This window comes from Zonotrichia leucophrys, unplaced genomic scaffold, assembly GCF_028769735.1.
Source record: "Zonotrichia leucophrys gambelii isolate GWCS_2022_RI unplaced genomic scaffold, RI_Zleu_2.0 Scaffold_34_1600103, whole genome shotgun sequence".
NCBI lineage: Eukaryota > Metazoa > Chordata > Aves > Passeriformes > Passerellidae > Zonotrichia > Zonotrichia leucophrys.
Window position 1 is genome coordinate 717,449 of NW_026992239.1, and position 27,035 is coordinate 744,483.

At 49.6% G+C, this 27,035-nt stretch overlaps 1 protein-coding gene across 2 annotated transcripts; it reads left to right on the forward strand.

Annotated features, from left to right (window-relative positions):
• Positions 1–668: 668 nt before the first annotated feature.
• On the forward strand, positions 669–25,684 carry DPF2 (double PHD fingers 2). Of its 2 annotated transcripts, XM_064737142.1 has the most exons (12): positions 669–741; positions 2,732–2,892; positions 6,378–6,485; positions 8,013–8,176; positions 10,530–10,622; positions 12,480–12,558; positions 15,727–15,768; positions 18,107–18,244; positions 19,778–19,906; positions 21,307–21,419; positions 22,193–22,274; positions 24,315–25,684. In XM_064737142.1, the coding sequence occupies exons 1-12, from the start codon at positions 710–712 to the stop codon at positions 24,389–24,391; spliced, it is 1,218 nt and encodes a 405-aa protein (XP_064593212.1). In that variant the 5' UTR covers positions 669–709; the 3' UTR covers positions 24,392–25,684. The 2 variants fall into 2 exon arrangements, with proteins under 2 accessions (XP_064593212.1, XP_064593213.1); XM_064737143.1 differs by lacking the exon at positions 15,727–15,768.
• Positions 25,685–27,035: the final 1,351 nt, after the last annotated feature.

A 27,035-nucleotide genomic window follows, 5' to 3' on the forward strand; every position in this document is an offset into this window, starting at 1 on the left:
GGATTTCAATCCCGGTCTCATTCCAGGGAATTGTTGGGAGCAATGGGGTCTCTCAATCCTCCTTTTTCCAGGATAAACCCCTAATCCTCTACCATCGTTTTCCCTCAATTTCTGTCCATTTCTCCCTCACCCTCCTGCCTTGTTCTCTCCCAATTTTTCCCTCATTCTCCCCCATCTTGTCGCTCATTCCCCATTATTTACGCCCTCACTCTGCCCCCTCCATTTCTCCCCTCAGTCTCCCCCTCCATCTCCTCCTTATTCTCCCCCCATACCGCTCACTCTGCCTCCCTCCTTCATCCCCATGCCCTCCCTTTCTCCCCGTACCTTCTTCCATCCCTTTCTCTTGGATTTTCTCATTTTCCGTGCATTTTCCCCCTCAGATCCTTTTCCCGCCAATTTTCCCCTCAGACTTTCGCCCCCCCCACTCCCCCTTTTCCCGCCTTTTTCCCCACCCGCGCACGCGCGCTGCGCACAGCGCCCCCCAGCGGCCGGGAGGACTCCCCGCTCCCTTCCCCCGGCCCTCCCTCTCCTCCCTCTCCCTCCGCCTCCTCTTTCTCCACCCTTCCCTCTCCCCGCTCCTCCTCCTCCTCCTCCCTTCATCCTTCTCCTTCCTCCTCCTCCTCCTCCTCTTCCTCCTCCTCCCTCTCCCCGCCCCTCCCGCCCCTCCCTCCGCGCACGCGCCCCGCGGCGCCCCGGCGGCGGAGCCAAGATGGCGGCGGTGGTTCAGAATGTGGTCAAGCTGTGAGTGCGGGTCCCCCCCACCTCCCCGGTCTCCCCCTGCGGCGCGGGAATGGTGCGGCCCGGCCGGGCGCGGGAAGCGAGGCCCCCGCTTCAGCCCCGCGCGCCGGACGGGACCAAGTGGGCGGGGAGGGGGGAAGGGGGGAAGCGACACGCGCGCATTGTTCGCGGTGAACTTTGCTGAGGGGGGCGTTGAGGACACCCCAAAATCCTCCCCAGCACCGGGAGGCCGCAGAGACTTGAGGAGGAGAGAGCTTGGGAGGGTCCGGGGGGGGTTCCCCATGTCTGGCCCTGAGAGGGTCCTGGAGAGGGCAAAGCCGGGGGATTCGTCCCTGTAAAATTCCCTATAAAATTCCCTTTAAAATTCCCTGTATTGTATCCGTGTGCTTCCTCATGGATCCCTGAACTCCGTGTGCGAGCGTCCTGTAGAGGCCAAGGACGGGGGAGTCATCCCGACACATCCCTGTGCATCCCTGGAGATTCCCTGTCCATCCTTGAATATCCCCGAATATCCCTAAATATCCCTAAATATCTCTAAATATCCCTAAATATCCCTGTACGTTCCCTGTTCATTCCTGCACTACTTCCCTGTGCATCCCAGCCGGAGGGTCCTGTGGAGGCCGAGCTGAGGGGGAGCCTTCCCTGTACTTCCCTCTAAATCCTCGCATTTCCCTCAAAATCCCTGTATCTCCCTCAAAATCCTCGTATTTCCCTGTATATTCCTGCACTTCCTTCTAATTCCCTGTATTTCTCTTTAAATCCCCGCATTTCTCTGTGTATTGCTGTATTTCTCTCTAAATCTCTGTATTTCCTGTAAATCTCTGTATTTCCCTCTAAATCCCTGCATTTTCCTGTCCGTCCCTTTGCTCCATCTCTTCTCCTCCTGCCCTTCTCTTCCCATCCCTGTGAGTGTCCTGGGCAAGCCAAGGAATGGGAAGTTGGGCACTTTATCCCTGATATTCTGCAGGATTTTATCACTGATATTCTCCAGGATTTCATCCCTCAGGGTTTCCAGGTTCATCCCTGAGGGTTTCCACGTTTATTCCTGAGGGTTTCCAGGTTTATCCCTGAGAGTTTCCAGGTTTATTCCCCAAGATTTTCAGGTTTATCCCTCAGGGTTTCCAGGTTCATCCCTGAGGGTTTCCACGTTTATTCCTCAGGGTTTTCCTGTTCATCCCTGATGGTTTCCAGGTTTATCCCTGGTGGTTTCCAGGTTTATCCCTGGTGGTTTCCAGGTTTATCCCTGGTAGTTTCCAGGTTTATCCCTGGTGGTTTCCAGGTTTATCCCTGGTGGTTTCCAGGTTTATCCCTGATCTCCTCCAGGATTTCATCCCTGAGTCTCTGCAGTTGTATCTCTGACATTCTCCTGGTATCCCTGAGAGATTCCCCATTCCCTGCCAATCCCAATGCCAATCCTGTGCCAATCCTGTGCCATTCCCTGTGCCATTCCCTGCCATTCCCTGTGCCAATCCCAATGCCAATCCCTGCCAATCCCTGTGCCGTTCCCTGTGCCATTCCCTGTGCCAATCCCTGCCATTCCTGTGCCATTCCCTGTGCCATTCCTGCCATTCCCGTGCCATTCCCAATGCCATTCCCATGCCCAATCCAGTGCCATTCCCTGCCAATCCCATGCCATTCCCTGTGCCATTCCCTGCCATTCCCTGCCATTCCCTGTGCCATTCCCAATGCCAATCCCAATGCCATTCCCAATGCCATTCCCAATGCCATTCCCTGCCATTCCCTGTGCCATTCCCTGTGCCATTCCCTGCCATTCCCAATGCCAATCCCAATGCCATTCCCAATGCCATTCCCTGCCATTCCCAATGCCAATCCCAATGCCATTCCCTGCCATTCCCTGTGCCAATCCCTGTGCCATTCCCTGCCATTCCCAGTGCCAATCCCTGCCATTCCCTGTGCCATTCCCTGTGCCATTCCCTGCCATTCCCAATGCCATTCCCAATGCCAACCCCAATGCCATCCGGTGCCGTTGCAGGCTGGGCGAGCAGTACTACCGGGACGCCATGGAGCAGTGCCACAGCTACAACGCGCGGCTCTGCGCCGAGCGCAGCGTGCGCCTGCCCTTCCTGGACTCGCAGACCGGCGTGGCCCAGAGCAACTGCTACATCTGGATGGAGAAACGGCACCGCGGGCCCGGTACGGCACCGGGAACACACCGGGAACGGGCTGGGAATGGCACCGGGAATGGCACCGGGAACGGGCTGGGAATGGCACCGGGAACAGGCTGGGAATGGCACCGGGAACGGGCTGGGAATGGCACCGGGAACGGCACCGGGAACGGGCTGGGAATGGCACCGGGAATGGCAGCGGGAACGGAACCGAGGAAGGCTGGGAACGGCAGCGGGAACGGCACCGGGAATGGAACGGGAAAGGCTGGGAACGGCTGGGAATGGCACCCGGGAACAGCTGGGAATGGCACCGGGAACAGGCTGGGAATGGCACCGGGAATGGCACCGGGAACGGGCTGGGAATGGCACCGGGAATAGCACTGGGACACACCGGGAACGGAACCGGGAATGGCAGCGGGAACGGAACCAGGAACAGGCTGGGAATGGCACCGGGAACACACCGGGAACGGCACCGGGAACAGGCTGGGAATGGCACCGGGAACGGGCTGGGAATGGCACCGGGAACAGGCTGGAATAGCACTGGGAACACACGGGAACGGGCTGGGAATGGCACCGGGAACGGGCTGGGAATGGCACCGGGAAACAGGACGGGAATGGCACCGGGAACACCGGGAATGGCTGGGAATGGCACCGGGAACAGAACACAGGAACGGGCTGGGAACGGCACCGGGAACGGGCTGGGAATGGCACTGGGAAGGCACGGAACAGGCTGGGAATAGCACTGGGAACACACCGGGAACAGGCTGGGAACGGCACCGGGAACAGGCCGGGAATGGCACCGGGAATGGCACCGGGAATGGCAGGGAGATGGTGGGGGAATGGTGGGAAACGATAGGGAACAGCAGGAGAACGATGGGGAAATAGCAGGGAAATTCTGGGAAACATTGGGGAAATTACGGGGAAAGAATCGGTAAATTATGGGAAACAGTGGGGAAATGATGGGAAACAAGAGGGAAATGATGGGGAAAGAATAGGTAAATTATGGGAAACATTGGGGAAATGATTGGGAAATAACACGGAAATGATGGAAAGTGATGGGGAAACAATGGGGGAATAATGTCAGAATGGTGGGAAACAGTGGGAGAACAATGGGGAAATAACAGGGAAATTATGGGAAACAGTGGGGAAATGATGGGAGAATTGTGGGAAGTTATGGGAAAACGTTGGGAGAACAATGGGGAAATAACAGGGAAATTGTGGGAAACGGTGGGGAAGTGATGGAAACGATAGGGAACAGCAGGAGAACAATGGGGAAACATTGGGGAAATGATGGGAAACAGCAGGGAAACGATTGGGAAATAACACAGAAATGATGGGGGAATCATGTCAGAATGGTGGGAAACAGTGGGAGAACAATGGGGAAATAACGGGGAAATAACAATGGGGAAATAACAGGGAAAATATGGGAAACAGTGGGGAAGTGATGGGAGAGTGGTGGGAAACAGCAGGGAAATTCTGGGAAACAGTGGGGAAATTACGGGGAAAGAATCGGTAAATTATGGGAAACAGTGGGGAAATGATGGGAGAATTGTGGGAAGTTATGGGAAAACGTTGGGAGAACAGTGGGGAAATAACAGGGAAATTGTGGGAAACAACAGGGAAATTGTGGGAAACGGTGGGGAAGTGATGGAAACGATAGGGAACAGCAGGAGAACAATGGGGAAATAGCAGGGAAAATATGGGAAACAGTGGGGAAATGATGGGAGAATGGTGGGAAACCATGGGAGGAAACCATGGGAGGATAATGGGGGAAACACCAGGAAAATATGAGGAAAACAGTGGGAAAGTGGTGGGGAAATGTGGAAAACACTGGAAAAACCAGCAGGAAAACAGTGGGGAAATGGGGAAAAAGGGAAACCAGCAGGAAAACGGTGGGGAAATGGGGAAAACACTGGAAAAAACAGCAGGAAAACGGTGGGGAAATGGGGAAAAAGGGAAACCAGCAGGAAAACAACGGGGAAACGGTGGGGGAAAAAAGGGAAAAGAGTGGGAAAACAGCAGGAAAAGGACGGGAAAATGGTGGGGGAAAAGGGAAAACATCAGGATCGATCCCGGGGGTTTTATCAGAACCTGGGATCGTTCCTGGGGGTTTTATCAGAATCTGGGATAACTCCCATGAGTTTTATCAGAACCTGGGATGGTTCCTGGGGGTTTTATCAGACCCTGGGATCGTTCCCAGGGGTTTTATCAGAACCTGGGGTCATTCCTGGGGTTTTATCAGACCCTGGGATTGTTCCCAGGGTTTTATCAGAACCTGGGATAACTCCCATGAGTTTTATCAGAACCTGGGATAATTCCCATGAGTTTTATCAGAACCTGGGTCATTCCTGGGGTTTTATCAGACCCTGGGATGGTTCCCATGAGTTTTATCAGACCCTGGGTCATCCCTGGGGTTTTGTCAGACCCTGGGATAACTCCCATGAGTTTTCTCAGACCCTGGGGTCATTCCTGGGGTTTTATCAGATCCTGGGATAACTCCCATGAGTTTTATTGGAACCTGGATAACTCCCATGAGTTTTATCAGAATCTGGGATAACTCCCATGAGTTTTATCAGACCCTGGGGTCATTCCTGGGGTTTTATCAGACCCTGGGATAACTCCCATGAGTTTTATCAGAACCTGGGATAACTCCCATGAGTTTTATCAGACCCTGGGATAACTCCCATGAGTTTTATCAGACCCTGGGATAACTCCCATGAGTTTTATCAGAATCTGGGATAACTCCCATGAGTTTTATCAGACCCTGGGATAACTCCCATGAGTTTTATCAGAATCTGGGATAACTCCCATGAGTTTTATCAGACCCTGGGGTGGTTCCCAGGGGTTTTATCGGAACCTGGGATAACTCCCATGAGTTTTATCAGACCCTGGGATAACTCCCATGAGTTTTATCAGAACCTGGGGTCATTCCCAGGGGTTTTATCAGACCCTGGGATAACTCCCATGAGTTTTATCAGACCCTGGGGTCGTTCCCAGGGGTTTTATCGGAACCTGGGATAACTCCCATGAGTTTTATTGGAACCTGGGTCATTCCTGGGGTTTTCTCAGACCCTGGGGTGGTTCCCAGGGGTTTTATCAGACCCTGGGATAACTCCCATGAGTTTTATCAGAACCTGGGATAACTCCCATGAGTTTTATCAGACCCTGGGATAACTCCCATGAGTTTTATCGGACCCTGGGATAACTCCCATGAGTTTTATCAGAACCTGGGATCATTCCCGGGGGTTTTATCAGAACCTGGGATAACTCCCATGAGTTTTATCGGAACCTGGGATAACTCCCATGAGTTTTATCAGAACCTGGGATAATTCCCATGAGTTTTATCAGACCCTGGGATGGTTCCCGGGGGTTTTATCAGACCCTGGGATAACTCCCATGAGTTTTATCAGACCCTGGGGTCATTCCTGGGGTTTTATCAGACCCTGGGGTGGTTCCCGGGGGTTTTGCCCCTCCCAGGCCGGGTTTTGGGGCATTTTGTGCCGTTTTCCCCAGGTCTGGCAGCAGGGCAGCTCTACTCGTACCCGGCGCGGCGCTGGCGCAAGAAACGGCGCTCGCACCCCCCGGAGGATCCGCGCCTCTCCTTCCCCTCCATCAAACCCGGTAATTCCTCATTTCCTGCTCACTTCCTGGCACTTCCACCCGGCTCCCTCAGCATCCCTCACCCAGCCTGGTTTTACCCGTTTTTTCGTTAATTTTCCCTGTTTTTCTCTGGGTTTTTTCCCATTTTTCTCTGAATTTTTTCCCATTTTTCTCTGGGTTTCTCCTCATTTTCCTCTGGGTTTTTTTCCCCATTTCCCCCTTCTGTTTCTCCCCATTTTTCTCTGGGTTTTTCTCCATTTCCCCCTTCTATTTTTCCCCATTTTTCTCTGGGTTTTTTCCCCATTTTTCTCTGGGTTTTTCCCCATTTTCCTCTGGGTTTTTCCCCATTTTTCTCTGGGTTTTTTCTCCATTTTTCTCTGGTTTTTTCCCCATTTTTCTCTGGGTTTTTTTCCCCATTTCCCCCTTCTGTTTTTCCCCATTTTTCTCTGGGTTTTTCCCCATTTTTCTCTGGTTTTTCTCCATTTTCCCCCCATTGTTTTATCCCCGTTTTTCCCCATTGTTTATCCCCATTTTCCTCTGGGTTTCCCCCCATTTTCCTCTGGGTTTTTCCCCATTTTCCTCTGGGTTTTTTCCCCCATTTTCCTTGGGTTTTTCCCCATTTTTCTCTGGGTTTTTTCTCCATTTTTCTCTGGTTTTTTCCCCCTTTTTCTCTGGGTTTTTCCCCATTTCCCCCTGCTGTTTCCCCCCATTTTTCTCTGGGTTTTTCCCCATTTTTCTCTGGGTTTTTCTCCATTTTCTCCCCATTGTTTTATCCCTGTTTTTCCCCATTGTTTATCCCCATTTTTCTCTGGGTTTTCCCCATTTCCCCCTTCTGTTTTCCCCATTTTTCTCTGGTTTTTTTCTCCATTTTCCTCCGGGTTTTTCCCCATTTTTCTCTGGTTTTCCCCATTTTTCTCTGGTTTTTTCCCCATTTTTCTCTGGGTTTTCCCCATTTTCCTCTGGGTTTTTTTCCCATTTTTCTCTGGGTTTTTTCCCGGGTTTCTCCCCATTTTTCTCTGGGTTTCTCCCCATTTTTCTCTGGGTTTTTTTCCCCATTTTCCCCTTCTGTTTTTCCCCATTTTTCTCTGGGTTTCCCCCCATTTTCCTCTGGGTTTCCCCCCATTTTTCTCTGGGTTTTTCCCCATTTTTCTCTGTGTTTTTCTCCATTTCCCCCTTCTGTTTTTCCCCATTTTTCTCTGGGTTTTTCTCCATTTTCCCCCCATTGTTTTATCCCTGTTTTTCCCCATTGTTTATCCCCGTTTTCCTCTGGGTTTTCCCCATTTTTCTCTGGGTTTTTTCCCATTGTTTTCTGGGGTTTTCCCCATTTTCCCCCATTGTTTTTCCCCGTTTTTTCTGTTGTTTTTCCCATCCCAGACACAGACCAGGCCCTGAAGAAGGAGGCGCTGCTGGCGCAGGACGGCAGCAGCCTCGAGGCGCTGCCATTCACCCCCATTGTTTTACCCCATTTCTCCCTGGATTTTTGCCCATTTTTCCCCGGGATTTTTTCCCATTTTTCCCTGTTTTCACCCCATTTTTCCCTGTTCCCAGACACAGATCAGGCCCTGAAGAAGGAGGCGCTGCTGGCGCAGGACGGCAGCAGCCTCGAGGCGCTGCTCAGGACCGATGCCCTGGACAAGCGCTCCCTGCCCGACGCGCGCGGGGACGACGAGAGCCTGGGCGAGTTCCCGGCCACCAACAGCCGCGCCCGCAAGGTGGCGCCGGGGACCAGGGGGATGGGGGTGACAGAGGGGATTCGGGAATTCCAGTGGGAATTTGGGAATGACAACGGGAATTTGGGATATTGGGAATTCCAGTGGGAATTCGGGATATTGGGGATTCCAGTGGGAATTCGGGATATTGGGGATTCCAGTGGGAATTTGGGAATTCCAGTGGGAATTTGGGAATTTGGGAATTCCAGCGGGAATTCGGGATATTGGGGATTCCAGCGGGGATTGGGGATATTGGGAATGACAACAGGAATTTGGGATATTGGGGATTCCAGTGGGAATTTGGGAATTCCAATGGGAATTCGGGATATTGGGAATTCCAGTGGGGATTGGGGATATTGGGAATTACAGCGGGAATTTGGGGATAGTGGGAATTCCAGAGGGAATTCAGGATATTGGGAATTCCAGTGGGAATTTGGGAATGACAACGGGAATTCGGGATATTGGGGATTCCAGCGGGGATTGGGGATATTGGGAATTCCAGTGGGAATTTGGGAATGACAACAGGAATTGGGAATTTGGGATATTGGGATTTCCAGATGGGAATTTGGGAATTCCAGTGGGAATTCAGGATATTGGGAATTCCAGATGGGAATTTGGGATATTGGGAATTGCAACAGGAATTTCGGAATGACAACGGGAATTTGGGATATTGGGAATTCCAGTGGGAATTCAGGATATTGGGAATTCCAGCGGGAATTTGGGAATTACAGCGGGAATTTGGGATATTGGGAATTACAGCGGGAATTTGGGAATTCCAGTGGGAATTTGGGATATTGGGAATTACAGCGGGAATTTGGGATATTGGGAATTCCAGTGGGAATTCGGGATATTGGGAATGACAGTGGGAATTTGGGATATTGGGAATTCCAATGGGAATTACAACGGGAATTCGGGATATTGGGAATGACAACAGGAATTTGGGAATTCCAGTGGGAATTTGGGATATTGGGAATTACAGCGGGAATTTGGGATATTGGGGATTCCAGTGGGAATTTGGGAATTTCAGTGGGAATTCGGGATATTGGGAATGACAGTGGGAATTTGGGATATTGGGAATTCCAGTGGGAATTTGGGAATGACAACAGGAATTGGGAATTCGGGATATTGGGATTTCCAGTGGGAATTCGGGATATTGGGGATTCCAGTGGGAATTCGGGAATTCCAGTGGGAATTTGGGATAACGGGAATGACAGCGGGAATTCGGGATATTGGGAGTTCCAGTGGGAATTCGGGATATTGGGGATTCCAGCGGGAATTCGGGATATTGGGGATTCCAGAGGGAATTGGGGATATTGGGGATTCCAGTGGGGATTCGGGATATTGGGAATTCCAGTGGGGATTGGGGATATTGGGAATGACAACGGGAATTTGGGATATTGGGAATTCCAACGGGAATTCGGGATATTGGGAATTTCAGTGAGAATTTGGGAATGACAGCGGGAATTCGGGATATTGGGAGTTCCAGTGGGAATTTGGGAATTCCAGCAGGAATTTGGGATATTGGGAATTACAACGAATTGGGATATTTGGGAATTCAGTGGAATTTGGGATTCAGGGGAATTTGGGATATTGGGAATGACAGCGGGAATTCGGGATATTGGGGATTCCAATGGGAATTCGGGATATTGGGAATGACAACAGGAATTTGGGAATTCCAGTGGGAATTTGGGATATTGGGAATTACAGCGGGAATTTGGGAATTCCAATGGGAATTTGGGATATTGGGAATTCCAGCGGGAATTCGGGATATTGGGAATTACAACGGGAATTTGGGAATTTAGGAATTACAACAGGAATTTGGGAATTCCAGCAGGAATTCGGGATATTGGGAGTTCCAGTGGGAATTTGGGAATTCCAGTGGGAGTTCGGGATATTGGGAATTCCAGATGGGAATTCAGGATAATGGGAATTCCAATGGAAATTTGGGATACCGGGAATTCCAACGGGAATTTGGGATACCAGGAACTCTGGGAATTCAGGATGCCAGGAATTCCGGGAATTTGGGATACTGGGAATTCCAATGGGAACTGGGAACTTTGGGATCCTGGCAATTCCAAAGAGGAATTTGGGATTTATGTTGAAATTCCAATGGGAATTGGGAATTCAGGATCCTGAGAATTCCAGCCGGGAACTCGGGATCCTGGGAGTTCCAATGGAAATTTGGGATACCGGGAATTCCAGCAGGAACTCAGGCTACTGGAAATTCCAATGGGAATTGGGAATTTGGGATACTGGGAATTCCAGCTGTGGCCCTTCTACATCCCCTCCTGTTTTCCCATTTTTCCCATTTTTCATTTTCCCCGTTTTTTCCCATTTTTTCCCATTTTCCCTCCAGCGGATCCTGGAGCCCGAGGATTTCCTGGACGATCTGGACGATGAGGATTACGAGGAGGACACGCCCAAGCGGAGAGGGAAGGGCAAGGCCAAGGTGGGAAATTCCCAAAAATCCACAAAAATCCCACACAATTCCCAAAAATCCCCAAAAATCCCACACAATTCCCAAAAATCCCCCACAATTCCCAAAATCCCACACAATTCCCAAAAATCCCATGCAATTCCCAGAAATCCCACACAATTCCCAAAAATCCCCCACAATCCCCAAAAATCCCACACAATTCCCAAAAATCCCACACAATTCCCAAAAATCCCAGGCAATCCCCAAAAATCCCACACAATTCCCAAAAATCCCATGCAATTCCCAAAAATCCCAGGCAATTCCCAAAAATCCCAGGCAATTCCCAAAAATCCCACACAATCCCCAAAAATCCCACACAATTCCCAAAAATCCCACACAATTCCCAAAAATCCCAGACAATTCCCAAAAATCCCAGACAATTCCCAAAAATCCCAGACAATTCCCAAAAATCCCAGGCAATCCCCAAAAATCCCAGGCAATTCCCAGAAATCCCAGGCAATTCCCAAAAATCCACACAATCCCCAAAAATCCACAAAAATCCCACACAATTCTCAAAAATCCCACACAATTCCCAAAAATCCCAGGCAATTCCCAAAAATCCCACACAATCCCCAAAAATCCCACACAATTCCCAGAAATCCCACACAATTCCCAAAAATCCACACAATCCCCAAAAATCCCCCACAATCCCCAAAAATCCCACACAATTCCCAAAAATCCCAGACAGATGATTCCCAAAAAATCCCAGTCAATTCCCAAAAATTCACACAATTCCCAAAAATCCCATGCAATTCCCAAAAATCCCAGGCAATTCCCAAAAATCCCACACAATTCCCAAAAATCCCACACAATCCCCAAAAATCCCACACAATTCCCAAAAATCCCACGCAATTCCCAGAAATCCCACACAATCCCCAAAAATCCCAGACAGACAATTCCCAAAAATCCCAGGCAATTCCCAAAAATCCCACACAATTCCCAAAAATCCCACACAATTCCCAAAAATCCCACACAATTCCCAAAAATCCCAGACAATTCCCAGAAATCCACACAATCCCCAAAAATCCCAAGCAGACAATTCCCAAAAATCCCAGACAGACAATTCCCAAAAATCCCAGACAGTTCCAGAAATCCCACACAATTCCCAAAAATCCCATACAATTCCCAAAAATCCCACACAATTCCCAAAAATCCCAGGCAATCCCCAAAAATCCCACACAATTCCCAAAAATCCCATGCAATTCCCAAAAATCCCAGACAATTCCTGTAACAAAACCCCACTAAAACCGAGATTTCCACCTCATTTTCCCCAAATTCCCAGGGATTTTTGCCCATTTTCCCCAAATTCCCGGGGATTTTTGCCCATTTTCCCCAAATTCCCAAGGATTTTTGCCCATTTTCCCTTCATTTTCCCCAAATTCCCAGGGATTTTTGCCCATTTTCCCCAGATTTTGGGGGATTTTTGCCCATTTTCCCCAGATTTTGGGCGATTTTTGCCCACTTTCCCCAGATTTTGGGGGATTTTTGCCCATTTTCCCCTCATTTTCCCCAAATTCCCGGGGATTTTTGCCCATTTTCCCCAGATTTTGGGGGATCTTTGCCCATTTTCCCTGAATTCCCGGGGATTTTTGCCCACTTTCCCCCGATTTTGGGGGATCTTTGGCCGTTTTCCCCTCATTTTGGGGGAATTTTGGGGAATTTTTTCCCACTTTCCCCAGATTTTGGGGGAATTTTGGGGGATTTTTGCCCATTTTCCCCACATTTTAGACGATTTTCGGCCGTTTCCGCGCCCTCCCCACCAGGGGGCGCTGCTGCCCCGCTCCTGCCCCGCTGCCGGCGCGGATTTTGCCCCAATTTTGGGATTTTCAGGGCAAAGGCGTCGGGGGCGCCCGGAAGAAGCTCGAGGCCGCCATCCTGGAGGACCGGGACAAACCCTACGCCTGCGACAGTGAGTGGGGCTGGGGGGGCTGGGGGGGCTGGGGGGTCCTGGGGGGGAGAGACCCCAGGGAGGGCAGGGCTGGATGGGGGGGGCACACTGGGAATGCTGGGAATGCAAAAACCAGGGGAAAAACGGGTTAAAAACGGGTTAAAAAAGGGTTAAAAAGGGGTTAAAAAGGGGTTAAAAACAGGGTTAAAAAGGGGTTAAAAACAGGTTAAAATCAGGATAAAAATCTGGATAAAACCAGGTTAAAACCAGGATATAACCAGGGTTAGAACCTGGATAAAACCAGGACAAAAACCAGGATAAAAACCAGGTTAAAATCAGGATAAAATCTGGATAAAACCAGGTTAAAACCAGGATATAACCAGGGTTAAAACCTGGATAAAACCTGGACAAAACCAGGATAAAACCAGGACAAAAACCAGGGTAAAAACAGGTTAAAAAACGGGTTAAAAAAGAGTTAAAAAGGGGTTAAAAACAGGATAAAATCTGGATAAAACCTGGGTTAAAATCTGGATAAAACCTGGACAAAACCAGGATAAAACCAGGATAAAAACCAGGATAAAACCAGGTTAAAAAAGGGTTAAAAAGGGGTTAAAAATAAATTGGATAATAAAATCTGGATAAAATGCAAAACCAGGGTAAAAAATCGGATAAAACAGGTTAAAAACGGGTTAAAAAAGGTTAAAAAGGGGTTAAAAACAGGATAAAATCTGGATAAAACCAGGTTAAAATCGGATAAAACCTGGACAAAACCAGGATAAAACCAGGTTAAAACCAGGGTAAAACAGGTATAAAAGGGTTAAAACAGGATAAAATCTGGATAAAAACCAGGTTAAAACGGATAAACCAGGGTTAAAATCTGGATAAAACCTGGACAAAACCCGGATAAAACCAGGATAAAACAGGATAAAACCAGATAAAAACCAGGTTAAAAAGGGTTAAAAAAGAGGATTAAAAACAGGATAAAATCTGGATAAAACCAGGTTAAAACCTGGATAAAACCGGATAAAACCAGGAAAAACTAGGATAAAACCAGGGTTAAAATCAGGATAAAAACTGGTAAACAGGTTAAAACCAGGATAAAACCAGGGTTAAAACCAGGATAAAACCTGGACAAAACCAGGAAAAACCAGGGCAAAACAAAAAACCAGGTTAAAAAAAACAGGATAAAAAGGATAAAAGGTAAAAGGAAATAGGATAAAACCAGGTAAAACAGTAAAACCAGGTTAAAACCGTGTTAAAACCAGGATAAAACCGATAAAACCAGGAAAAAACTGAAAACAGGAAAAGATAAAAACCAGGTTAAAATCAGGATAAAATCTGGATAAAACCAGGTTAAAACCAGGATATAACCAGGGTTAAAATCTGGATAAAACCTGGACAAAACCAGGACAAAAACCAGGGTTAAAACCAGAAAAAAAACCAGGTTAAAACCAGGATGAAACCAGGAGTAAAACCAGGATAAAACTTGGTTAAAACCAGGACAAAATCCAGGATAAAACCAGGTTAAAACCGTGTTAAAACCAGGATCAAAACCAGGATAAAAACCAGGATAAAATCAGGATAAAACTTGGATAAAACCAGGACAAAAACCAGGATAAAAACCAGAACAAAATCAGGATGAAACCAAGTTAAAACCAGGGGAAAAAAACAGGTTAAAACCAGGATAAAACCAGGTTAAAACCTGGACAAAACCAGGATAAAACCTGGATAAAAACCTGGATAAAACCAGGACTAAAACAGGTAAAACAGGTAAAAAAGGTAAAACCAGGTTAAAAACCAGGATAAAAACCTGGATTAAAACCAGGATAAAACATGGATAAAACCAGGACAAAACCAGGATAAAACCTAGGATAAAACCAGATAAAACCAGGTAAAACCTGGTTAAAACCAGGATAAAACCAGGATAAAAACAGGAAAAAAATAAAAACCAGTTAAAACCAGGATAAAACCTGATAACAGGATAAAACCAGGATAAAACCAGGACAAAACCAGGATAAAAACCAGGTTAACTAAAACAGGAAAAAACCAGGATAAAACCTGGATAAAAACAGGATAAACCAGGAAAAACCAGGAATGAAAACCAAGTTAAAACCAGGTTAAACCGGATAAAACCAGGTTAAAATCAGGATAAAACCAGGATAAAACCAGGATAAAACCAGGATAAAAACAGGATAAAAACCAGGATAAAAACCTGGATAAAACCTGGATAAAAACCAGGATAAAACCTGGATAAAACCAGGATAAAACCAGGATAAAACCAGGATAAAAACCAGGATAAAACCTGGATAAACATAAAATAACAACAAAAACCTGGATAAAACCAGGATAAAACCAGGCTAAAACCAGGATAAAACCTGGATAAAAACCGGGATAAAAACCAGGATAAAAACCAGGATAAAACCTGGATAAAACCAGGATAAAAACCAGGACAAAAACCAGGATAAAAACCTGGATAAAACCAGGGTTAAAACCAGGATAAAACCTGGATAAAAACCAGGTTAAAACCAGGACAAAACCTGGATAAAATCAGGATGAAACCAGGACAAAAACCAGAATAAAAACCAAGTTAAACCAGGTTAAACCCTGGATAAAAACCAGGATAAAACCAGGATAAAGCCTGGATAAAAACCAGGATTAACTTGGATAAAACCAGGACAAAAACCAGGATAAAACCAGGTTAAAACCAGGATAAAAACCAGGATAAAACCAGATAAAACCAGGATAAAACCAGGCTAAAACCAGGATAAAAACCAGGATAAAATCAGGATGAAACCAGGACAAAAACCAGAATAAAAGCCAAGTTAAACCAGGATAAAAACCAAGTTAAACCAGGTTAAACCCTGGATAAAAGCAGGATAAAACTGGATAAAACCAGGACAAAAACCAGAATAAAAACCAAGTTAAACCAGGTTAAACCCTGGATAAAAACCAAGTTAAACCAGGTTAAACCCAGGTCAAACCCAGGCTAACCCAGGCTAACCCCAGGCTGAAGCTCCATCCCGGGCACCCCAGGCCGGGTTTCGGCCGCATGGGCCGGGGCCGCTCTGCAGCTGCTCCTCCTCTCTCTGCTCTCTGTGCTGCCCCTGCAGCCCCAACTCTGCCCTGGCTCCCTGTCCGTGTGTCCGTGTGTCCGTGTGTCCTCTCACGACTTCTCTTTCTGTGTTTCAGACAGTTACAAACAAAAGCATTCCTTGAAACCTCCCGACCGAGGTAGTTCCGCTCTCTCTCTCTCTCTCTCTCTGCTCCTTTTTCCTGCTTTTCCTCCTTTTTTTTCCTCCTTTTTTTTTCCTCCTTTTTTTTCCTCCTTTTTTATTTTTTCCCCTTTTTTTTTCCGCTCCCTGCCCCCAAAACAAATCCCAGATTCCCGTGCGGAGCCCCGGGGAGGGGAGGAGGAGGAGGGGGGGGGAGAGGCCGAAGGCCACGGCAGCGACGTCAGAGCCCCCTGACCCTTCCCCGGCGGGGAGCGGGGCAGGAAAACAAAAATTGATTAAAATCCAAGCCCCCTGTGGAGGCGGCGATGGGAAAAACACGGAGTGGTGCGAGCCCAAATCCCGGGGTTTGGGCCCAAAATTCTGGGGTTTGTACTGAAATCCTGGGGTTTGTACCCAAATCCTGGGGTTTGGGCCCAAATCCTGGGGTTTGTACTGAAATCCTGGGGTTTGTACCCCAATTCTGGGGTTTGCACCCAAATCCTGGGGTTTGTACCCAAATCCGGAGTTCGGGCCCAAAATTCTGGGGTTTGCACCCAAATCCTGGGGTTTGTACTGAAATCCCGGGGTTTGTACCCAAATCCTGGGGTTTGTAATGAAATCCTGGGGTTTGTACCCAAATCCTGGGGTTTGTACCCAAATTCTGGGGTTTGTACCCAAATCCTGGGGTTTGTACCCAAATCCTGGGGTTTGTACTGAAATCCTGGGGTTTGTACTGAAATCCTGGGGTTTGTACCCAAATCCTGGGGTTTGCACCCAAATCCTGGGGTTTGTACTGAAATCCCAGAGTTTGGGCCCAAAATTCTGGGGTTTGTACTGAAATCCTGGGGTTTGCACCCAAATCCTGGGGTTTGTACCCAAATCCTGGGGTTTGTACCCAAATCCTGGGGTTTGTAATGAAATCCTGGGGTTTGTACCCAAATCCCGGAGTTTGTGCCCAAATCCTGGGGTTTGTACCCAAATTCTGGGGTTTGCACCCAAATCCTGGGGTTTGTACCCAAATCCTGGGGTTTGTACCCAAATTCTGGGGTTTGTACTGAATCGTTCCCCCGGGTTTTGCACCCAAATTCTGGGTTTGCCCAAATCCTGGGGTTTGCACCCAAATCCTGGGTTTGCACCAAATCCTGGATCGGTTTTTTGCACCCAAATCCTGGGGTTTCCGAGTTCATCCCAAATCCTGGGGTTTGTAATTTGCCAAATTTCTGGGGTTTGTACTGAATCCTGGAGTTTGTACCCAAATCCTGGGGTTTTGACCCAAATCCTGGGTTTGTACCCAAATTCCCGAGTTTGTAATGAAATCCTGGGTTTTGTACCCAAATTCCTGGGTTTGTACCCATCGAGATTTCCATCCAGAGTTTCTGGCCCAAAATTCTGGGTTTTGTACTGAAATCCTGGGGTTTGCACCCAAATTCTGGGTTTTGATTGCCCAAATCCATTGTGTTTGATTACCCAAATCCCGGAGTTTGTACTGAATCCCGGATTTTCTCCCCTATTTCCCAGAGTTTGGACCCAAATTCTGCAGTTCCCACCCCAATCCCAGAGTTTCTGCCCCAAATCCTGGAGTTTGTACCAAAATCCCAGAGTTTCCACCAAAATCCCAGAGTTTCCACCCCAAATCCTGGAGTTTGCACCCAAATCCCGGATGCCCGTCCCTGACCGGGATTTTCCTGGGATTTTCCCGGAATATTTCCCGGAATTTTCCCGGATTTTTTCCCCGATTTCCCCGGAATTTTCCCGGGATTTTTCCCTGATTTTCCCGGGATTTTCCGTGGATTTTTCCCTGATTTTCCCGGGATTTTCTGTGGAATTTTCCCAATTTTTCCCGGGATTTTCTATGGATTTTTCCCTGATTTTCCCGGGATTTTCCGTGGAATTTTCCCAATTTTTCCCGGGATTTTCTGGGATTTTTCCCTGATTTCCCTGGGATTTTCCTGGATTTTCCCCTGATTTTCCCAGATTTTTTCCCTGATTTCCCCGGGATTTTCCGTGGATTTGTCCCTGATTTTCCCAGAATTTTCCCCGTATTTTTCCCTGATTTTCCCGGAATTTTCTCGGGATTTTTTCCCTGATTTCCCCGGGATTTCCCTGGATTTTTCCCTGATTTTCCCAGATTTTTTCCCTGATTTCCCCAGGGTTTTCCGTGGATTTGTCCCTGATTTTCCCAGAATTTTCCCCGTATTTTTCCCTGATTTTCCCGGAATTTTCTTGGGATTTTTTCCCTGATTTCCCTGGGATTTTTCCCCTGATTTTTCCCAGGATTTCCCTGATTTCCCAGTTCCCCAATTTCCCCCTGATTTCCCTGATTTCCCCGTTTCCCATTCCATTTCCCGCTGTTTCAGTCTGCGGGAAGCGCTACAAGAACCGGCCCGGCCTCAGTTACCACTACGCGCACTCGCACCTGGCCGAGGAGGAGGGCGACGACAAGGACGACTCGCAGCCGCCCACGCCCGTGGCGCCGCGCCCCGAGGAGCACAAATGTGAGAGAGCCCCAAAATCCCCCAAAATGGACCCAAATTCCCCTAAAATCCCCCCAAAATTCCCTCAAAATCCCCCCAAAATTGCCCTGGGATCGAGCGGGGACACGGCCGGGGAGTTGGGAGCGGTTCCGGGGGGAATTCTGGGCCTGATCCCTGATCCTGATCCCTGATTTCTCATCCCTGATCTCTGATGTCTCATCCTTGATCCCGATCCCTGTCCCTGTCCCTGATCCCTGATCCTGATCCCTGATTTCTCATCCCTAATCTCTGATCTCTCATCCTTGATCCCTGATTCCTAATCCCTGATCTCTAATCCCTGTCCCTGATCCCAATCCCTGTCCCTTATCACTGTCCCTGATCCCTGATCCCTGATCCCTGATCCTGATTCCTGATTCCTCATCCCTAATCCCTGATCCCTGATCCCTAATTCCTGATCCCTAATTCCTGGTCCCTGATTCCTGGTCCCTAATCCCCGTCCCTAATCCCTGATTCCTCTCCCTGGTTCCTGATCCCTGTCCTTGATCCTTGATTCCCGATCCCTCACCCTGATCCTGATCCCTGTCTCTAATTTGTGGTCCCTGTCCCTGATCCCTGTCCCTGTTTCCTGTCCCTGTTCCCTCATCCCCAATCCCTGATCCCTGATCCTTGATCCCTTATCCCTGATTCCTGATCCCTGATCTCTGTCCCTGATTCCCGATTCCTAATCCCTGTTCCCTGATCTTGATCCTTGATCCCTTTCCCTTATCCCTGTTTTCCGATCCCTCATCCCAATCCCTGTCCCTGTTCCCAATCCCTAATCCCTCATCCCCAATCCCAATCCCTGTTCCCAATCCCAATCCCTGTCCCTGTCCCTGTTCCCAATCCCTGTTCCCAATCCCTAATCCCTCATCCCCAATCTCAATCCCTGTCCCTGTCCCCGATCCCAATCCCAATCCCAATCCCTGTCCCTGTCCCTGTTCCCAATCCCTGTCCCTGATCCCCGTTCCCAATCCCTGTCCCTGTTCCCAATCCCTGTCCCTGTTCCTGTTCCCAATCCCAATCCCTGTTCCCAATCCCTGTCCCCGATCCCAATCCCAATCCCTGTCCCTGTTCCCAATCCCAATCCCCGTTCCCAATCCCTGTCCCTGTTCCCAATCCCTGTCCCTGTTCCCAATCCCAATCCCTGTTCCCAATCCCTGTTCCCAATCCCTGTCCCTGTCCCAATCCCTGTTCCCAATCCCAATCCCAATCCCCGTTCCCAATCCCAATCTCTGTCCCTGTCCTGTCCCTGTTCCATCCCATCCCTGTCCCTGTCCCTGTCCCTGATCCCAATCCCTGTTCCCAATCCCTCTCCCTCTCCCTGTCCCTGTCCCATCCCTGTCCCTGTCCCTGTCCCTGTTCCCAATCCCAATCCCTGTCCTGTCCCAATCCCTGTCCCTGTCCCTGTCCCTGTCCCTGTCCTGTCCCTGTTCCCAATCCCAATCCCTGTCCCCGTTCCCAATCCCAATCCCTGTCCCTGTTCCCAATCCCTGTCCCTGTCCCGTCCCCGTGCAGCCAAGAAGGGCCCGGACGGGCTGGCGCTCCCCAACAATTACTGCGATTTCTGCCTGGGCGACTCCAAGATCAACAAGAAGACGGGACAGCCCGAGGAGCTCGTGTCGTGCTCCGACTGCGGCCGCTCCGGTCAGGCCTGGGCGGGGGCATCGGGGGCTGGGGGATCCTTCTGGGATGGGGCTGGGGGGAGATTTGGGGTCTGGGGGTTCCTTCTGAAATGGGGCTGGGGGCATTGGGGGCTGGGGGTTCCCTCTGGGATGGGGCTGGGGGCTCATTGGGGGGCTGGGGGTTCCTTCTAAAATGGGTCTGGGGGCACAGCTGGGGGCTGGGGGTTCCTTCTGAAATGGGGCTGGGGGGAGATTTGGGGGCTGGGGGTTCCTTCTGAAATGGGGCTGGGGGTTCCTTCTGAAATGGGGCTGGGGGCATCGGGGGCTGGGGGATCCTTCTGAAATGGGGCTGGGGGTTCCTTCTGGGATGGGGCTGGGGGCACATTGGGGGCTGGGGGTTCCCTCTGGGATGGGGCTGGGGGCACAGCTGGGGCTGGGGGTTCCCTCTGAAATGGGGCTGGGGGCATTGGGGGGCTGGGGGTTCCTTCTGAAATGCGGCTGGGGGTGCATTGGGGGCTGGGGGTTCCTTCTGAAATGGGGCTGGGGGCACAGCTGGGGGTTCCTTCTGAAATGGGGCTGGGGGGCACTGGGGGCTGGGGGTTCCTTCTGAAATGGGGCTGGGGGGCATTGGGGGCTGGGGGGTCCTTCTGAAATGGGGCTGGGGGTTCCTTCTGAAATGGGGCTGGGGGTTTCTTCTGAAATGGGGCTGGGGGCTCATTGGGGGCTGGGGGTTCCTTCTGAAATGGGGCTGGGGGCACATTGGGGGCTGGGGGTTCCCTCTGGGATGGGGCTGGGGGGCATCGGGGGCTGGGGGTTCCCTCTGGGATGGGGCTGGGGGAGATTTGGGGTCTGGGGTCCGAGGTTTCCTTCTAAAATGGGGCTGGGGGCACATTGGGGTCCGGGGGTTTCACTCTGGGATGGGGCTGGGGGCACATTTGGGGTCAGAACCCGAGGGTTTCCATCTGTCCCCGATGTCCCCAATGTCCCCAGGCCCTCTGGATGTCCCCAACATCCCCAATGTCCCCCTGATGTCCCTGTGTCCCCACAGTGTCCCCAATCCCCTTGGATGTCCCCATTGTCCCCAGGGCACCTGTCGTGCCTGCTGTCCCCAGTGTCCCCAACATCCCAGATCCCCCCAATGTCCCCAATCCCCCCAATGTCCCCAATGTCCCCAATCCCCCTGGATGTCCTTAATGTCTCCAATCCTCTCGGATGTCCCCAATGTCCCCAATGTCCCCTGTGTCCCCAATCCCCCCAGTGTCCCCAACATCCCAGATCCCCCCAACGTCCCCGATGTCCCCAATCCCCCTGGATGTCCCCAGTGTCCCCTGTGTCCCCAATGTCCCCAATGTCCCCAATGTCCCCTGTGTCCCCAATCCCCCTGGATGTCCCCAATGTCCCCAATGTCCCCTGTGTCCCCAGGGCACCCGTCGTGCCTGCAGTTCACCCCGGTGATGATGGCTGCGGTGAAGACGTACCGCTGGCAGTGCATCGAGTGCAAGTGCTGCAACATCTGCGGCACCTCCGAGAACGACGTGAGTGCCCCAGAAACCACCCGGGAGGGACAAAAAACAGCTGGGAATGACAAAAACCACCTGGGAATGGTCAAAAACCACCTGGGAATGCCAAAAACCACCTGGGAATGGCCCAAAAACACCTGGGAATGGTCAAAAACCACCTGGGAATGGCCAAAAACCACCTGGGAATGCCCAAAAACCACCTGGGAATGGCCAAAAACCACCTGGGGTTGCCCAAAATGCACCTGGGAATGCCCAAAAAACCATCTGGGAATGGCCAAAAACCACCTGGGAATGGCCAAAAATCACTTGGGGGTGCCCCAACCACCTGGGAATGCCAAAAACCACCTGGGAATGCCCAAAAAACCATCTGGGATTGGCCAAAATGCACCTGGAAATGCCCCAAAAAACCATCTGGGAATGGTCAAAAACCACCTGGGAATGCCCCAAACCCCCCTGGAACCTGGGATTGCCCCACAATTCCCACTGGAGGCTCCTTGGTGGGGGAAATCCTTGGGGTTCAGGAGTCCATGTGAGCCAGGAATTTTATTTTTTGGGGAAAAACCCCTGGATTTGGATGATCTGCAGGATCCCAGAGGCGTTCTGGGAGAAACCTTGGGAATTAAAAAGAGTTTTAATCGTCCCCAAAAATCTTCCTGCTGGGAATTTCTGCCTTTCCAGAACCTTCTGGGTTCAGGGCAGGGCGGGGTGGGGGGGGGTGGGAGAGGCTTTTTCGGGTGGGAAAATGGGAATTTGGGGAGTTTTGGGATGATGGGAATGTCCTGGGGCAGGACCAGCTGCTGTTCTGCGACGACTGCGACCGCGGCTACCACATGTACTGCCTGACGCCGCCCATGGCCGAGCCCCCCGAGGGTGAGTGCCGGGACTGCGCCCCAAAACCCACCCTGGGATTGCACCCCAAAACTCACCCTGGGATTGCACCCCAAAATTCACCCTGGGGCTCCAATTCCCTGGGATTGCACCCCAAAATTCACCCTGGGGTTCCAATCCCATGGGATTGCACCCCAAAACCTCCCTGGGATTGCACCCCAAAACCTCCCTGGGGCTCTGATTCCCCAGGATTGCACCCCAAAATTCACCCTGGGATTGCAGCCCAAAATTCACCCTGGGATTGCACCCCAAAACCTCCTGGGCTCCATCCCATGGGATTGCACCCCAAATTCACCCTGGGGCTCCAATTCCCTGGGATTGCACCCCAAACTCACCCTGGGGTCCTGATCCCTGGGATTGCACCCCAAAATTCACCCTGGGGCTCCAATTCCCCTGGATTGCACCCCAAAACCTCCCTGGGGTTCTGATCCCCTGGGATTGCACCCCAAAATTCACCCTGAGGTTCCAATTCCCCGGGATTGCACCCCAAAATTCACCCTGGGGTTCTGATCCCATGGGATTGCACCCCAAAACTCACCCTGGGGTTCCAATCCCCTGGGATTGCACCCCAAAACTCACCCTGGGGCTCCAGTCCCATGGGATTGCACCCCAAAATTCACCCTGGGGCTCCAATTCCCCGGGACTGCACCCCAAAATTCACCCTGGGGTCCTGATCCCCCGGGATTGCACCCCAAAATTCACCCTGGGGCTCCGATCCCATGGGATTGCACCCCAAAATTCACCCTGGGGTCCTGATCCCCCGGGATTGCACCCCAAAACACCTGATTCATCCCTGGAGTTCCCAAGATCCCCGGGATATGCACCCCAAAAACCTACCTGGGATTGCACCCAAATCACCCTGGGGTCCTGATCCCTGGGATTGCACCCAAAATTCACCCTGTCTGGATTGCACCCCAAAATTCACCCTGGGTCCTTCCTGGGATTGCACCCCAAAATTCACCCTGGAGTTCTGATCCCGGATTGCACCCCAAAACCTACCCTGGGATTGCACCCAAAACTCCTGTGGGATTGCACCCCAAAATTCACCCCGGGATTGCACCCCAAAATTCACCCTGGGGCTCCAATTCCCTGGGATTGCACCCCAAAACCTTCCTGGGGTCCTGATCCCCCTGGATTGCACCCCAAAATTCACCCTGGGGCTCCAATTCCATGGGATTGCACCCCAAAACCTCCCTGGGATTGCACCCCAAAACCTCCCTGGAGTTCCAATCCCCTGGGATTGCACCCCAAAACTTCATCCCTGGGATTGCACCCCAAAACCTCCCTGGGGTTCCATCCCCGATTGCACCAAACCTCCCTGGGGTCCAATCCCGGGATTGCCCCAAACTCCTGGGATTGATCCCAGGATTGACCCAAACCCTGGGGTCCAATCCCATGGGATTGCACGCCAAAACCTCCTGGGTCCCCCAATCCTCCCTGGGTTCAATTCCGGGATTCACCCAAACCTCCCTGACTCCGATCCCGATTGCCCCCAAAACCTCCTGGTCCTGTCCCCCATTGCACCCTCAAACCTCCTGGGTCCCCCTCCTCCGGCTCTTCCTGGTTTCTGCTTCTCCTTCCATTGTCCCTCCTCCTCTTCCTCCTCTCTTCCTCCTCTCTCCTCCTCTTCCTCCTCTCTCCTCTCCTCTTCCTCCTCCTCTTCCTCCTTTTCCTCCTCCTCTTCCTCCTTTTCTTCCCTCCAGTTCCTCCTCCTCTTCCTCTTCTTCCTCCTCTTCTTCCTCTTCCTTCATTCTCCTTTTCCTCCTCCTTTCTTTCTTCTCCCTCTTCCTCCTCTTTGTTCTCTTCTTCTTCCTCCTCCTCCTCCTCCTCCTCCTCCTCTTCCTCCTCCACTTCATTCTCTTCCTTCCTCTTGACTCTCCTTGTTAATCCTGTTCTCCAATTCTTATCCTACCATCCGCTCTCTCCATAACCCATGATATTGTGTATTATGTAATACGGGTATACGGTAATTAACAGGTTAATTAACGGGTTAATTACCGGGTTAATGAACTGTTTTTGCAGGGAGCTGGAGCTGCCACCTCTGCCTGGACCTGCTCAAGGAGAAGGCGTCCATTTACCAGAACCAGAACAGCTCCTGATCCTGCTCTTCCTCCCCATCCTCATCCTCATCCTCCCCCTCACGCCCCCGTCCCTCCTCATCCTCACCCCCTCGACTTCGGGGCCTTTTCTTTTCCCTTTTTTTTGGGTCCTTTTCCCTTTTTTTGGGTCCTTTTCCCCTTTTTCCCCTTTTTTTGGGACTTTTTTCCCCTTTTTTTGGGTCCTTTCCACTTTTTTTTTGGGTCTTTTCCTCTTTTTTCCCCTTTTTTCCCCTTTTTTTTTGGTATTTTCCCCCCTTTTTTGGGTTTTTTTCCCTTTTTTTTTTTTTTGGTGTCCTTTTCCCCCTTTTTCCTCCTTTTTTTTCCACTTTTTTGGGGCTCCTTTTTCTTTTATTCCCCTTTTTTTTTATTTTCTTTTTTTTTATTCTCTCATTCCCTTTTCCCCCCTTTTTCCCTTATTTCTTTCACCTTTTTCCATCTTTATTTAAACTCTTCCATTCCCTTCATTCCACCCCTTTTTTTTTCTCCCTTTTCCCAATTTTTTCTCATTTTTTCCCAATTTTTTCCCAATTTTTTCCCAATTTTTGCTCCTTTTTTCCCCTCTTGACATTTTTTCTGGGGTGACCCCGCAGGGTGACATTTTTGGGGTGACTTTCATCCCTTCCTCCCCAATTCCCAGGATTTCACCCCAAAATTCACCCCCTCCCCCAAATTTCCCTTTTCCTCTTTTTTTTGGGGAATTCTGGGGCGATATTGAGGCTTTTTTTTTTTTTCCCTTTTTTTTTGAGGGATTTTTTTTCCCACTTTGATTTTTATTCCATTTTCCCTCATTTTTCCCCCCCCCCCCCTCAGGATCCTCCCGGCCCCTCCCCCTCCAGGCCCGACCCCTCCCCCGCCCCAAAACGGGGCAGAATCCCCGGATTTGGGACAAAATGGGGCAAAACCCCCAAATTTTGGGGTGCAAAAGCTCCTTTGGGGGGCAGGGAGGGGTTGGGGGCTCTGGGAACCCCCAAAATTCCCCAAATTTCCCCCAAATTTTCCCCTCCCCGGGTCCCGTGGACTGAATGTGCCTGTTTTTCTAAAAAACCACAAAAATAAATGAACTTTAAAGCACCTACCTCCGAGTGCCCCTCCCCCCCTGCACCCCCAAACCCCCCGAGAGGAGCCCCCGGGATGGGCCCCAAAAACGGCAAAAATAACCCCAAAAAAATGGCCAAAATAACTCCAAAAAATGGGGAAAATAACAAAAAAAATGGCCAAAATAACCCCCAAAAATGGGGAAAATAACCCCAAAAAAACCCAGGCAAAATAACCCAAAAAATGGCCAAAATAACCCAAAAACCCGGCAAAATTACCAACGAATGGCCAAAAAACCCAAATTAATGGGCAAAAAAACCCCAAAAAAACGGGCAAATAACCCAAAAAAATGCCAAAATTACCCCAAAAGGTGTCAAATAACCGCCCACTGAATTGCCAAAATAACCCAAAAATGGCGAAAATAACTCAAAAAATCGGGAAATAACCCAAAAAATGGCCCCAATGACCCAAAATAATGGACAAAATAACCCAAAAAAAACGGGCAAAATAACAAAAAATGGGGCAAAATAACCCCCAAAAATGGCCAAAATAACCCCAAAAAAACCCGGGCAAAATAACCCAAAAAATGGCCAAAATAACCCAAAATAATGGGCAAAATAACCCAAAAAAACCGGGCAAAATAACAAAAAAAATGGCCAAAATAACCCCAAAATGGAAAATAACCCAAAAAATGGCCAAATAATAAACCCCCAAAAATGGCCAAAATAACCCCCCAAAAATGGCCAAAATAACTCCAAAAAAAAACCGGGCAAAATAACAAAAAATGTGGCCAAAATAACCCCAAAAAAATGGGGAAAATAACCCAAAAAATGGCCAAAATAACCCCCAAAAATTGGGAAAATTACCCCAAAAATGGGCAAAATAGCCCAAAAACCAGACAAAATAACCCAGAAATGCCCAAAATAATGCACCAAATAAAATCATCCCAAAATTACTGAAATAGAGCCCAAAGTTTGACCAAAAGAGCCCCAAAATGACCAAAGTAGCCCCAAATTTACTGAAATTCTGTTGAAATATCCCCCCAAAAACCCCAAAATGACTGAAGGAATCCAAAATTATGCAAAAAAAACCAAAAAAGAGACCAAAAGAGCCCTAAAAGCACTAAAATACCCAAAATAACCCCAAGTGACTCCAATAGCCCCAAACTTGACCAAAATACCCCCAAAATAACCCCAAAATTATTAAATAACCCCAAAGTGATGATGAATCCCCCAAAATTATTTTTAAAACCCAAAAATATCCTGAAATAAAACTCCAAAATAACCCCAAAATAACCCCAAAAAACCTTGGAAATTACAAATAAATGACCGAAATACCCCAAAACTGGCCTGAATAACCCCAAAAATGATTGAAAATTTACCCCAAATTGCCCCAAATCCCCGAATTTCCCCCCGGAATTCCGGCCCATCCCGGCGCTTTCTCTCCTCCCCGTCCCGAGCGCGATTTTGGGGGGAATCGACGGCGTTTTGGCTCCAAATGGGAAATTTTCCCCCTTTTTGGTGCCCTGTCCCAAAACCGGGGGGATTCACCCCAAAAGTGTCACCGGGACGGCTCCAAATGGCTCCAAACGCTCATTTTTCGTAATAAA

Excerpts from the sequence above, each read along its gene's own strand:
- DPF2 (XM_064737142.1), top strand. The coding sequence starts at position 710 with ATGGCGGCGGTGGTTCAGAATGTGGTCAAGCT. Across the intron at positions 19,907-21,306 it reads CTCCGACTGCGGCCGCTCCG|GGCACCCGTCGTGCCTGCAG; the intron begins GTCAGGCCTGGG and ends CTGTGTCCCCAG. Across the intron at positions 21,420-22,192 it reads GCGGCACCTCCGAGAACGAC|GACCAGCTGCTGTTCTGCGA; the intron begins GTGAGTGCCCCA and ends GTCCTGGGGCAG.